The sequence below is a fragment of the Lichenostomus cassidix genome, chromosome 3 (assembly GCF_008360975.1).
Source record: "Lichenostomus cassidix isolate B80296 chromosome 3, HeHo_3.0, whole genome shotgun sequence".
NCBI classification, from domain to species: Eukaryota; Metazoa; Chordata; class Aves; order Passeriformes; family Meliphagidae; genus Lichenostomus; species Lichenostomus cassidix.
In genome coordinates, this window is record NC_139483.1 from 61,545,320 (window position 1) to 61,558,768 (window position 13,449).

General features: G+C 36.7%; 1 protein-coding gene across 14 annotated transcripts in view; it reads left to right on the forward strand.

Annotated features, from left to right (window-relative positions):
- The window catches only part of TRDN (triadin), a 228,633-nt gene that overhangs the window by 145,511 nt on the left and 69,673 nt on the right, over positions 1–13,449 (forward strand). For 8 of the 14 annotated variants that reach the window (XM_085056055.1, XM_085056056.1, XM_085056060.1 and 5 more), the window contains 7 exons: positions 1,376–1,408; positions 1,521–1,553; positions 2,741–2,767; positions 8,239–8,286; positions 10,383–10,406; positions 12,414–12,464; positions 12,963–13,013. In XM_085056055.1, the coding sequence (XP_084912181.1) occupies positions 1,376–1,408; positions 1,521–1,553; positions 2,741–2,767; positions 8,239–8,286; positions 10,383–10,406; positions 12,414–12,464; positions 12,963–13,013 (267 nt within the window). Of the gene's footprint in view, positions 1–1,375; positions 1,409–1,520; positions 1,554–2,740; positions 2,768–8,238; positions 8,311–10,382; positions 10,407–12,413; positions 12,465–12,962; positions 13,014–13,449 lie in introns of all 14 variants that reach the window. The other 6 variants (XM_085056061.1, XM_085056057.1, XM_085056051.1 and 3 more) reach the window with 5 other exon arrangements.

Below are 13,449 nucleotides of genomic sequence, written 5' to 3' on the forward strand. Positions count from 1 at the left end.
GAAATTACTTGGTATATTCAACCTGGAGAAGAGGAGACTGAGGGGATGCCTCATGGTAGGCTTCAACATTCTCACCAAGGGAAATAGAGTAGTGGACACTGATCTCCTCTCTCTGGTGATCAGAGACAGGACCCAAGGGAATGGCCTGAAGCTGTGTCAGGGGAGGTTTAGGTTGGATATTAGGAAAAGATTCTTCACCCACAGGGGGGTTGGGCACTGGCACAGGCTCCCCAGGGAAGCTATCACAGCACCAAGCCTGACAAAGTTCAAGAAGAGTTTGGACAATGCTCTCAGGCATAGAGTGTGACTCTTGGGGTTATTCTGTGGAGACCCAGGAGCTGGACTCTATGATCCTTGTGAATCATCGATCAGAATAGATTCATACAGAAGCTTGGCTTCACAGAAGTAAAGAATATCCTGAGTTAGAACTCCATAATATCCTTTCCAACTCAGAATATTCTATGATTTGATGATTCTAAGATATATCTTGTGATCAATCAGCTCAGACACTCTTGAATTTAGGAAATGTTCCTGTGTGGATCCAAACCTGCTCAGCAGAGCCTTTCCATATGCTGTTTAAAAGCATCTGCAAGCAGAAAGAGCTACACTATTTTTTCACTACTGTGAATGTCAGCACTGGCTGGTAGATGATGCTCAGTCTCTATCCATGGCAGGCTGCCTGCTCCTTCTGTGAGGGGGTGTTAAAGCACATTCTTGCAGCATGAAAAGAGGTGTTACAGAAACTACCATTAAAAAGTTGTAAATCCCAGCCGTACATTGCTAGAGGGCACAGAGTTTAGGTAGGTGAAGCTTTGCAGCGTCAGGTTCCACATCCTGTTCTGGTGGTGAGCTCCAGTGAGCAGTCATTTCCTGTAGAAGAGGCCAGGATCATCTCCCCTCTCCAATGGCTGTAGAGCAGCAGTGACTGGATTGGATGCCCTGGTTATTCTCCGGTCTCTCCAATGAAGAAATACAAGGACCACAAGTGTCCTGAGGCACTTATAGCTGGGCTGCAGACCTCTGTTTAAACCACCCTGAAGGAAAGCTACACTGTTTTATGTCTTTAACCTACACTGTTCCTATGGTTTCCTTTTAGCACCTAATTATAAAAGATAAATCCCTTGCTCTCCATTATTAACAGCTTATCTGACTCTGTTTATGCAGTGTGAAAATCACTGAAGAGACTGATTAAAGCTCTAAAGACTTTATTTTGACATGCAGGAAAGTGTGGAAGGGAAGGGTTAGCCGAACTTAGAGTCCATAGGGATGTGTGGCATCCAGTGGCCACTAGTAATGTGAAAAATGATTGTCCAAGGCAGACAAACAAAGCACTACAAGAAGAAAAATGTATACTTTGCTTTTTTTTCTTTTTCAGAACCACAGAAAAAAGAAAAAAATACAGAATCTGGTGAATACTCTCCTCTTTTTATCTTTCTTTTAAATTATCCTAATATTTTAAATTAATTCATGACAGAAGTCAATATTTAAATTTTTGTTTATTTGTTTCTTTGTTTTTACAGCCAAAACAACAAAGAAAGAAACAAAAGTACATGGTAAGTCCTGCAACAGACTGTAAGTTTTAGAGTCTCATTTATCTGGTTTGATTTTCAGTTGAGACAGGATTAGGTAGAGGGCTAAAAAAAATTAAGCCATTAATATAATTTTGCTGGTTTAATTAAAGTTACTTAAGCAATTGAATGGATGTGGAGCAACCATTTGGTCTTCTGAAACCGAGATCTAATTAAATGTTGAGAACAAGAGGGTGAGAATTCTTTATTCCTGCTTTTATAATGTTTGTCTTTTCAAAGAAAGTTACAGTAAATGGATGGAGAAACAGACACAAAATAGAAGATTCAGAGTGTGGAGGGGAGGGAAAAAGAGTAGGCTGTTTAATTTGTTTTTATACCAAGTACCCATGCATTTTGTTGTTGCAGAAAGGTACTCTAATTCCTGAGTGGAATCCACTTCTCCAGTTTATCCAAATTTGGAAGAGCATAAAGATTTTCTCCTTTTACAGCCAGGCTCGATGACTCATTTATCAGATGACTCTGTTTTCTCAGATAGAAATTTGGAGCAAGAAATACCTACAGTACACAGTCAATTTGTAGAAAAATGAATCTGTCCTTTTCTATAGCATAAAACCCAGTTACAGTGCTTCCGAATGAAGGTGTGAATAACAAAAAAGACAAATGTGGCAGTTCAATTTATTTGGATTTAGTTAATGCAACTATGCAGAATAGTAAAGAAATTAAACTGAGAAAACTTATATTAAGGAAGACTTTTGAAACTGGATCCTCCTCTGTGTCAATATTAGAAGTTTCAATTAGCTCAAAAATGAAAAAAAAACCAAACTCCTAGCTTCTGAAAATCACTATAATTAAAAAAAATTATATTTCATACTCTCCACATATATTTAACATGTGCCTATTCTGGAACCTATTTTACTCCTTTTCTCATGCTCATACTTGAAAATAGCAGAGCTATTGAACTTCTACACATAACTTATCTATTGAGCTTGTTTTCCACTGCTTTTAATCTGAGGTTAATTAGTCATCTGCCATGAGACTATCTAAACAAGCAACATATGTGTGTGTCAGTTTTTCTCTACATAAAAAAGGAACTCCTGCTCTGCATAGATAGAAAGCATGTTGACCAAGGGAAGAGGTATTAGGGTAAATTTTAATTTCTTTATTCATTCACACATTTTTTTTTTTTGTGAATATTTTCTTTTATTTTACAGCATCTGTGGAAACTCCAAAGTCAAAAGGTGAGTAGCTTTATTTGCTTTTTAAAGTTGGAATGGAAGAATGCTGCTGTTAACTTTACTGAAATGGAAAAAAAGTTTCTTGTGAAAAAACTTTTAACAGGCATAACTTATTTAAAACAGCCATTTAAATTACAATGGTTTCTTCCTTGCAGCACCTCAAAGCAGGTGTCTTTTCTTCAAGTTCTTCATTGAATAATTGTAATTCTCCAACGGTATGAAATTCTGTCTCTAACCCTAACTCAAACCATGAGGCTTTTGTGATGGGCAGAAGGGAGAAGTGACCAATTATCCACAGAGACACGACACAGAGTACTATTTCTCTTTTTGCCAGTCTAACTGCAGTACAAACCGAATGACTGAACAGCTGTTTTTTTTTAAGGAGTCTAGGGAGTTTTACAGGGAGGTTTGGTGAAACCTAAACCTCCTTTCATAGATGAACTGTTGATGGCAAAAGGCAGATGGTGTGAGAGCATCAATGCTTGCTCCAAAGGTTGCTCCTTTCCACAAGGCACAGGGACTGGTGAAAACATCAAGGACATAAATTCAAGCTGAGCAAGTATAACAAATATTTAATTGTTTCATATCAGTGTCTGGTTTTTACACATGTACAATTTAAGATACTAGCTCCAAATTGCCTTCAAGAGCATTACAGATTTCAGTTGTAACTTAGAGAAAAATGGAATGTCAAGTTATAAACTGCCCTTCAATCTCAGTCATAAATTGATGTTTATTCACATCAGTTAACACCATACTTTTAATAGTCATTCCCATTCAGACAAATGGGAAAAAAAATAAGGAAGTTCTCAGTTAATTAAGGATAAGTGGAAACTGTGGGTTTCTATTATATAATACAAGAATAATTCTGTTATTTCTGTTGTCAAAAGAGCAGTCTCACAACTGAAAGTGTTGTCCTCAACTATCTTAGTTTTACCATGGGATCAACCTAATGTAGAACCTGAAATTGTTCCCCAGTGTCTAAGTAAATGACAAATTCATTTTATTTTTAAATAAAAATGATCTTATTTTAGCTCTGGGGCAATTATTGATTTCTCAAAAATTTCTTGTTAGCAATTTAACTTTATGTTGCTAATTTTGCAACTCAAACATAGCCTGTACTACAGGAGAAAAGTCATATTTATATTAAATTGTTACAATTGTTCCTTTTGCCACTTAGTGAGAATCACAAAGGAATATTGTTATTTTTCTTCTATTTTTGGTTATGCAAACAAATTCTATAGTGTTTAATAATAGTAGTTTAGTAGTGTTTAACCTTTCACAAAGTCTGAAGAAAATAATTGCTTTTCAATCTATATTTGTTTGTTCTACATTGTTGCTATTTATTTGTTTGTTTCTCATTTTTCTGCTATTAATCCTTATAGACTTAGCAGATCTCTGGGCAACATGTGGTTTTCAATATTCAGTAGGTGTTGGCAAATGTAAATTTTTTTAAGCATATTCATGGAAGGAAAACAATCCTGTTCAGGAAAAAACAAAGCTTTTGATGAAATTATCTTCTTTGGTAATTAAAAAAATTAATCTGAACTATCAAACTCATATGGAGTTTTCTTGCATATTCTCACAAGTCGCTACAGCATGAAATTTTTTCATTCCTCCATAAAATAGAACAGATCCTAAACCACAACAAACAGTTCTTAGGTTAAAGATGTCTTGATTTTGTGATGTCACAGTGAGGAGCCTCTGACCTCAGGGTTCAGTGAGTGAAATTTTTTTGTTTCCAGTGCGAATTTCTTTCAGTCTTCCATCACACTGAGCAAATATCTCAAAACAGCTTTAAAATCAGTGACATTTTAGAATGTATATTTCTGATGTAGATGCTAGTTATGCAACCTGACTCTTTTGGGATAAAAATATTCTGACAAATTTGATTGTAGCCTACAACTCTTGAGACTGCAGAAATATTTGACTGATGAATTGCTCTCCTGGCCACTTTCAGCATACAACAATATCTGCTGAATTCTCTCATTTGATTCCTAAGAGCTTATGATGGAATCAGAGGAACATTTATAAAATAAATTGCCTATTTGATCTACATTATGCCAAGTTGTCACAAATTTTGCTGAGAAACAACAAAATATGTGCGGAAGTATGACTCCATTTAATCTATTTTTTGAAATCTACTGAAAATATGGATCTCTGATGAATTTCTGATTTTATCTTCATGTGAATTTATTTTATTTTTTATTGTTTCATGCAGGGGGTTTTGTAGGTTTGGTTTGGGAGGGAGGGTTGTATTTCTTCTTTTTTTTAATGACTGCCATTCTGCCTTGGTGAAAATTATAATACATTATAACATTCATGTTACTTAAGTCATATGGCTAAAGGATCAACTTTTCAAATAGGAAATACCTAGAACAGGACCATTTTTCACAAAGATATCATCTTTCAGGCTGCCATTCAGAAGTGGCAGGAACTTTGAAAATGCCCAGTGGAAGAGATGACATCTTGACCTACCCAGAAAATTTGTCTCTATTCTGATAGAAACAGAGACAGCCAAACCTTCTTCTGAGGCTTATTCCAAGCACTGACTCTACATTGAGTGTCTTTCTATTTATACAGCCTTTCAAAGTGACAACTATTACCTTGATGATAAAAGATCTCTCAGCGCCACCAAAGTAGCTCATGCCTCCCTCCTGAAAAAGCAAAGGGAATAATGGAATGTCCTGTTTGTCCTTCCCAGATACTGCTCTGCCATGTCTAGATGGTGTTACTTGGCAGTTCCCAAAAGTTACTGAAGCTCTGTCCTGCCTCTGCAAGTTCTTTACAAGCTCTCACTCTCTCATAGAAATGTTATAGCATTTCTGAATGCACTGATAGCCAGAACAGTGTTAATATTACTAGTTGTTACAGCAGCCTCTATGTTTCTCAAGGTTGGATGGTTCCTTCAGGATAATCACACTCCTGGTCTACCACCACCACACACATTTGATGACTACACACCTGATTTTCTCAGAAAGCTGTATTGTACTTCTAGCCTGCAGTTCAGTATCCAGAAAAAATACTTTTATTCCATTATTATTCTGGTTTTCAGAAATTTTACAAACCAAAATGGCTTTCATTTTAGCTAAAAAGGATAAACATGCTTTAGAGAAAACAACAGTTCTCAATAACTCATTTAACTCTTGTCATAGCTGCTTTTGCAGCTTTCAATGCTAAAAATGTATTTTGAAATGCGTGTGGGACAGGTTTCAGGTGTCCCTTTTCATATATTTCTTTCTCTATTAAAATAAGTTTATTCTTCAAGATATTGACTACTTCAGTGAGCATTTTAGAAACACAGTGATATTGATTTGCTCAGTGGCAGGGCTCAGTGCTCACATTCATCTCAGCTTGTCAGTGTCTGGTTCATGGTTAGTATAGGTAGCACTGCTGACCTGGGCCCAGGTAACATGAATGCTAATAGCAGAGGTCTACAATAAATATTAATGGCTTTTGGTCCTCTTTGGCTTTCTCTGTGTCCATGAACACTAGTACAAAATTAGGTACTTGATAGAAATGGAATACTCACTTTTTTCTTTTTTTTTTTGAGGATCAAGTCAGACACATTTTTAACCTAGACTTGATTTTCAGGAAAATTGAAGATTATCTTCAATAAAATAAGTTCCCTGAGGTAACTGAGGTGCAGAAGTGCAGTGTTTCACTCTTTACATGGAGCTTGCTCACAAACACATGTTCACATCACGAGGGAGTGATTGAAGTCTGTAAATTGGTTCATCCCACTCAACATGAAACAGTTCATCTATCCATCCCTGACATTTCACTGAATCTCAGAGTCAGGGAATCTGGGAACAGCACATCATTCCTTTGCCACCCCACCAGCAGACATTGCAGACAGGCCATAACTTAATAAGCTCAAGATGATCTGCTTGAGCCATGGTGAGCTCAGTTTCAGAATCTCTTGAAGGGGTGTCCTGCTGGTGCCCCTGGGGCCAGACCTGCGGTCAAGGCAGCAGGGAAGCAGTGAACACACATGGAGGCACTTCATAGATCTTTAGAATTCCCTGACTTTCTCAGCATAAATAATGACCACTGACCCTCAGAATTTACTTTGTCTCTAAGAGGCAAACTCTTAATTTTCAACTGTGATTTGTTGTATTAAAATGACAGGTTGAAAGAACAAGCTGAGAGGTTGTTATATGTGCTAATGACCCTGAAGCTGCAAAGACATTTTTTATACCTATCAGATGTAAATTAATATTCACTGTCCTCTTTACATCCTGCCATTTATGCTGATTGTTTGTTCTTTGCACTACTTTCAAACAAGACCATGACAGTGAAACTTATTTTCTTAATGCCATATTTTTTTTCTCAAACACTGTAAGAGGCTACACTTTTAAATTAAAGCAAGGTTTCTTATTTAGCATAATGTTTATAAATTATGGGTACAGAAGCTTGGCTTCACAGAAGTTAAGTGTTGGAAGTGCCATTTACAGCTAAACATGTATGTTTATAAATTTGCAAGATTTAACCCCAAATAATTCAATTTGGTATGAAATATACAGTTTGTCCTAAATATGTAATCTTGTATGATCTATATAATCTCATCAAACCTGCTGTTTAAATTGGCAGAAACTATAAAAGACACCCATATTTTTGTGGGCTAAGTCTGATGATACCCCTTCTTGCACCACCTCTACTTAGATAATTTCATCCTTAATCTGGAGCCATGAACAAATGATCTCCATCCCTTGTCTCCCAAGATGTGCAAATGAATTTAGGAACTGTGCTTGCGAAGCTTGTGAATGAGCAATTGGATATGTCTGTGCATCCTGACCTGGCCTGTTTCAGCTGCTTCCCCTGGCATCAGTAAAGGTTAAGCAGCCCTGCTGCAGAAGCGGGCTGCTTCATGCTTCCCGTTTGCCTGCAGAAATATCAGTATTCAGAAGGATCAAGTTAGATGTCATAACACACAGTCCATCTGTGGTCTGCTACCCTCACTGAGATTAATCACATGCTTAAAACTGAGAATATGGAGCAATATTTGGCTGGGTTAGGGGTGAAGAGTGGAGGTTTCTGCTGGTGCAAACAGAAAACCATGCTTGCTCTGGGAGCCCTCAGATGGCTGGGGAAAGTAAAGACCTGCTTGCTCTGCTCTCTTCTCCATTATATGTGCTTCAGTTTAGCCCCTATTTCACCTGACACCTCAGAATCACAGAATGGTTTGGGTTGGAAGGGACCTTAAAGATCATCTAGTTCCAAGCCCCCTGCACTTGGCAGGCACACCTTCTGCTGGACCAGATCTACTATTTATTTTCTGAAAGAAAAAAAATCACTCTTTTTTTCGAACTGGTGAAAAAATCTATTATATATTCATATCTTGAGGGTGAAAAATCTCATGGTTGCAAATCTTTGAAATCTTTTGTCTGAAAATAATGTGTAAGCATTTAAGAAGAGCTTTGATGTAGCAACACTTCAACTAGAAATCTTACTTAAACTGTATATTTTATTTGCAGCAGGACTTGAAAAAAAGGAAGGAAAAGCAACAAAGGCAGCAGTGCAAGGTAAAAAGAAAACAAAATGTGTTGGTGTTATCTCTCTTAAAAGACAATGGCACAGAAACAATAACCACAGATTCAGGGAGCTGGATGACAACAACCTTTAAATCCATTGGTTCATGAATATTTTTTCAGAGCTCTGCTTGTCTTTGTCAACAGTCTACACCCAGGCCAAAACAAAACTCAAGCCACTGAGTGAACATAAAAAGAGAAGGATTGATGCCTTAAACCATCTAAAGATGTGTCTTTTCCTATTATATACATTTAGATTTTTTATTATTTCCTTCAGCCTCATATCCTACACACTTGCTTCTTGTACACTTGTTAAAAGCAACCCATACTTTTTTTGGTTAGCATGGCAGGAAGCAAAGCAGTAAAAGAAGGGTGCAAATACCCAAAGCTTGTCAGCTCAGGCTTCATTTATGTGATACACATCCTAGCTGCCTACTAAGGTGATTTTTGTATTTACTTACACACAAATTGGCAGTGTGAGCCCTGATGATGAACTTGCCAGTAACCTTTAGCATAAGGTGTAAGATATGTTTACTGATGTGGCTTTGGTCAGTCAAGCCATTATCCCTGTCTTTTCTCCAGTTTCTCAGCTTCAGCTTTACTCAACATTACTCAAGCCAGCACAGACACCCTGCAGCAGCTGTCAGCTGCTTGGTTGTTGTCATGGAAAAGGTTATAATTAGGTGGGCCCTGGCCTAGATTTCTGTAATTGTTAGGCTGGGTATCTCCACATTATTTTCCATTGCCACACAAGTGCTTCTCCAGACATCTGCACTGCTTCCCCTCTGGCTATCTCATGCAGCAATGAGGTGTGTGGTTGCTGTAAGGTTTGTCCTTTCTACAATGTACCAACATTAGATGGGATTTTATCTGCCAAACATTTTAACTGTGCTATAAAAAGCACAGACTGAGCAGTACAAACCATAGTTTCACATGGTTGGCGTGGAGCAGGGTTTTCTAAACCACAGGTTGTGATACCCAAGAAACTCAAAAGTGGGGCAAACTGTTTCCCATGACAGCAGTCAGCAGCAGCAGCAGCAGCACTGTCTCCCCATGCCAGCAGTATCTGGCATGGGGATGCTCCAAGTCCAAGGAATAAGAGCAACATGTAATGTCTGTCACAACTATTTCTGCAGCCACTTCCAAGTGCTGGCAGCAGCTCAGTTCCTCTGATGCACAGAAGCCAGCACAAACACTGTCACACAGCAATTGCCTCTGCTTCTCATTTCTGCACCCTATATGTATGGAGCTGCTGCCAACACATTGATCACTCAAAGATAAAAAAGCCAGAAAATTTTCTGGGTGCTTTCCTAATATTACCATGTACTTATATTACTCACAGAGGAGTACTTTGCATCACAATGCATTTCAAAAAATAGAGGGCTTCAGTCCTGGTCAAAACTGGGATTTGCAATATAAGGAAAACAGTCTGAGGAGACTTGCAGGAAAATCTGGTGTTGGAGGCTGAATTTGCTTAGCAATCAGGACATAATTTCATTGTTTCAAACAAGGTTTTAGTGATTATTGCAGCTTTGGCCTCAAATCATTATGTCTGGAAATGGGCTGAAAGGTCATAGCAACATCTCAGTTCATTGGTCTTTTTTTTAGTTGTAAAATCAAGTTACAGGTAACTTTTTTAACTGTTAAAAGGCGAGCAAGGAGGCACTTAACTTTAACCCTTTAACATATTTGTTTGAAAATGTCATGAGAAAATATCAAGTGGTTGCCAGGAAGTTAATGCTTGTTACTGAGAATTAGTATTTAAAAGAGATGGTAAAAAAGCAAATTTTTTTCTGGTGGTATCCAATAGTACTAGGAAAGGAAACTTGCCATCAGTTAAAGCAGGTAATGTAAGACTAAGGGTTTTCTTGCTCTTTTTGCACATTTGCAAGGCAATAGGGCTTATTCACATGCCTTATGCAACAGTGTGGGTTCAAGGTATATTTAAGCACTTAGGGTCAACATGCATTTAAATTCATTTTCATTAGTTGATTGCATTAAAAATAATTTCCTTTGTGAACATGTATTCTAACATTCCCTTTTTCTTTTCTCTTTTCACTTTTTTTCCCCCTTCCATTCTCTTTCTTCAGATAAACCAAAGATGAAACAAGGAAGTAAGCTATAGTTTTACTCATTAAAGTAACATCTTCCTCAAGAGTTTGGGTAACTATATTCTTAACAATGGGGGAGCACAACAGCTTTAATTTCTTACAGGCAGGCTACTGAAAGTAAAGGCTTTATGTCATCCATTAAATGACTTTCCCTGAGGTCTGTTTTCCACTGTCCTTTCTTTTTGCAGACACTATTGCACTGAAATCTCTTAGGAGTTTTTATTACTCATGAGGACAGAAGAAAAAGTTTTTCCCACTGAGTTTTACTTCTGTTTGCACAGTCATCTGTGATTAACTTAATATTTATAAATTGGCATGGATTTTTTTATTAGGACTATGAATATGCCTGAATATGTCCACCGCATATGCCTCACAGATATCTGCGGTAAATTGTGTATTTTCTCATTTTGAAAATAAGTGACTGAATAATAAATTGGTGAGTGCAAAACATGAAGGTCAAAGCAGGAGAGCAGGAGTAGCTTCTGGAGCAGATGTCTGAGGTGCAGTGAGGAATAGAAGAGACAGCTTTATTTCAATAAAATTGCATGTTTGACCTTGTTCAACAGATTTCTTTCCCAAGTCTTCTCCTTTAGAAATTATATTGTATGGAAGTATTTAGTATTGCCTTTTTAGAAACATGGTGTAGAAGGAGAAAAATAATGAAAAATTTATCTCTTGACATCAGTCCCAACAAAAGAGGGCTTTCAATGTCAACAACAAATTAAGTTTTTCCACTTGAAGGCTATTTCTACCATAAATAAAAAGTTATTATTTCTGGACTCCTTCAATTCAGATTCCCCAGCACCACAGTTTGTCATAGTCAGAGACAAATACTAAACCAAAAACAAGAAGCTTTATTGAGATCATGATAAATTGCTATTGGACAGTGTCCATGCTTTTATAATAAAAGAGACAATTTGTGAACCGTGTGTCATTAAGGCAGTAAACAATTACTGCTAAAACTACCCATTGTAGCTTATACAAGTTTTATATCTATCTCCTAAACACAATTTCCTCCTCGTCAGGAGTCTCAACTTTTTATCCTAGGTGTAGAAACCAAGAGGGTCCTCTAACAGTTATGTCGAAGACCTCCTGGCACTGACTTGCTGTTAATTTTTTCAATAGAGGGAATTTTTTGCTTCCTATGCGATGGGAAACCTAGGTTTGTTTGTTTTTTTCCAAGAAAACACCTGTTAGCATTTCTCAGATGACATGTAAAACAGTTTAACCAGAAGTCAGATGGTTAAAATACTCACTTAAAATGCAGAAAGTCAAAATCCAAGTCTCTGATCTTTTTGACTAGACTGTTGGGACAGTCTTATCTCCCTTTTTCATTTTTCGGCAGAAAGATTTGGAGACCTTTCATCAGTCCAGAATAATGATCTCACTTTTTGTCTGAAACAGAATTCTTGTTTCCTGTCTGGTGTAAATCACTTATTATGCCTTTTTAAGGGGACTACCCTTTCTTGAGAGTATTCACCAAGCTATCTTCTCTGCATGTCTGTAGGTGGAATAAAAGCAGATCTTCATCCACTTATTTGTCACTACTGGGTTGCTCAATCACTCTGATCAGCACCTGGCCTTTAGAAAAGAATAGATCCAATAAGAAGACCCTTGGCTTACTCAGCAAGAATGGATAATCCCAGATGAGGGGAAAAGGCCACAGTCACCTCCAATAAGTCAAATTTGTCAAAGCATCAGTTTTATCCTCTCTAGTTAAGAACACTGCAAAACTGTCCCTGTGTCATATTAAGCTGAAGTTTGCAAATGTTATAGGTCTCATACTTAAATCTATAAAAACACATTTTGGGGACTAAATCTTCTAAATGAAAATCAGTGAATTTTGTACAAATCCTCCAATAACTCAATTTTTAATTGTATCTTCCAATATACAGTTTTAGTCTCTCACGCAATCTAAACAATTCATTCTCTCCTATGGTTAAATGTCATTGTTTCACTCAGCTGTGGCTTCTGAGTACCACTTTATTGGTGTGACTACTTCTTTTACAGATCCTGGAAAAGAGAAAGGATTGAAATCTCCAGCTGCCCCAAAAGATAAAGGTAACATAGCAGGACAAAACTGTATACAGCTCTAAGATCTTTGGACATCAAGAAAAAAATCTTGGAATGCATTGGCCATGTTGTTTTTTAAAGTATGATTTAGTTACAAATTTATAACCATAGTACTATTTCAGTAAATTTACTGTGAAACATAATTGGCAATACCTGAATTAGAAGTACAAAGAGAGCCCTAGTAACACCTGTTATGAAAACTTAGAAGTCTAAACTCAGAATTTAGGAACACTTGCTAAAATTTATTACAAGCTGCAAAGTGAAATAAGTTTTGAGTGATCTTTGTTCTTTCATTAAATTTAAGAAAATTTGTGGTTTTACTTTGTAAGCATACTAAAGCTGATGAAAATGAATTTTGTGCTTCACATTGAATTGGTCATGTGTCAGTTAGAAACCACCAATTATTCAATCAATCATTATCCTAGAGGAATTAGATGTTAAACATTTAACACTTTAGCTTGAAGATCAATAAATTATTTTTTACAGAACATGCTAAAGAAAAAGAAGGAAAGAATCCTACATCTTTAAAAGAAAAAGGTAAGAATACAAAATATAGAACTTGCTAAAACCATACAAAGTAGCATGAACATGCTAATTTATAAACAATCTTTATCAGTCTTTGTCATTATAAATATTAACCAATCAAAATTTAATTAGTTAAAATATTCTACGGCTTTAAAAAGATGGGGAGGGAGGAACATAAATAGAATATATTGAGCCAATTAAAATTCAGAGTTCTCAAAATTAATTAAATAAATAACATAAACCACTCTGTTATAGTCAAGAACCTTCCAAAGAAGGTCTGAACAATGCCAAATCTTTATTAGGAGCCAGTTAGGAAATTCTGAACTGAATTGTTTCATAAATGTGTGTACATGAAAGGAATACATTAAGGTTTATGAGCACATGAGTGGGAAACATGCTTTCTGGACTCTGTAAAAGTTATAGCTAAAACCCCAGGGTTTCATCTAGT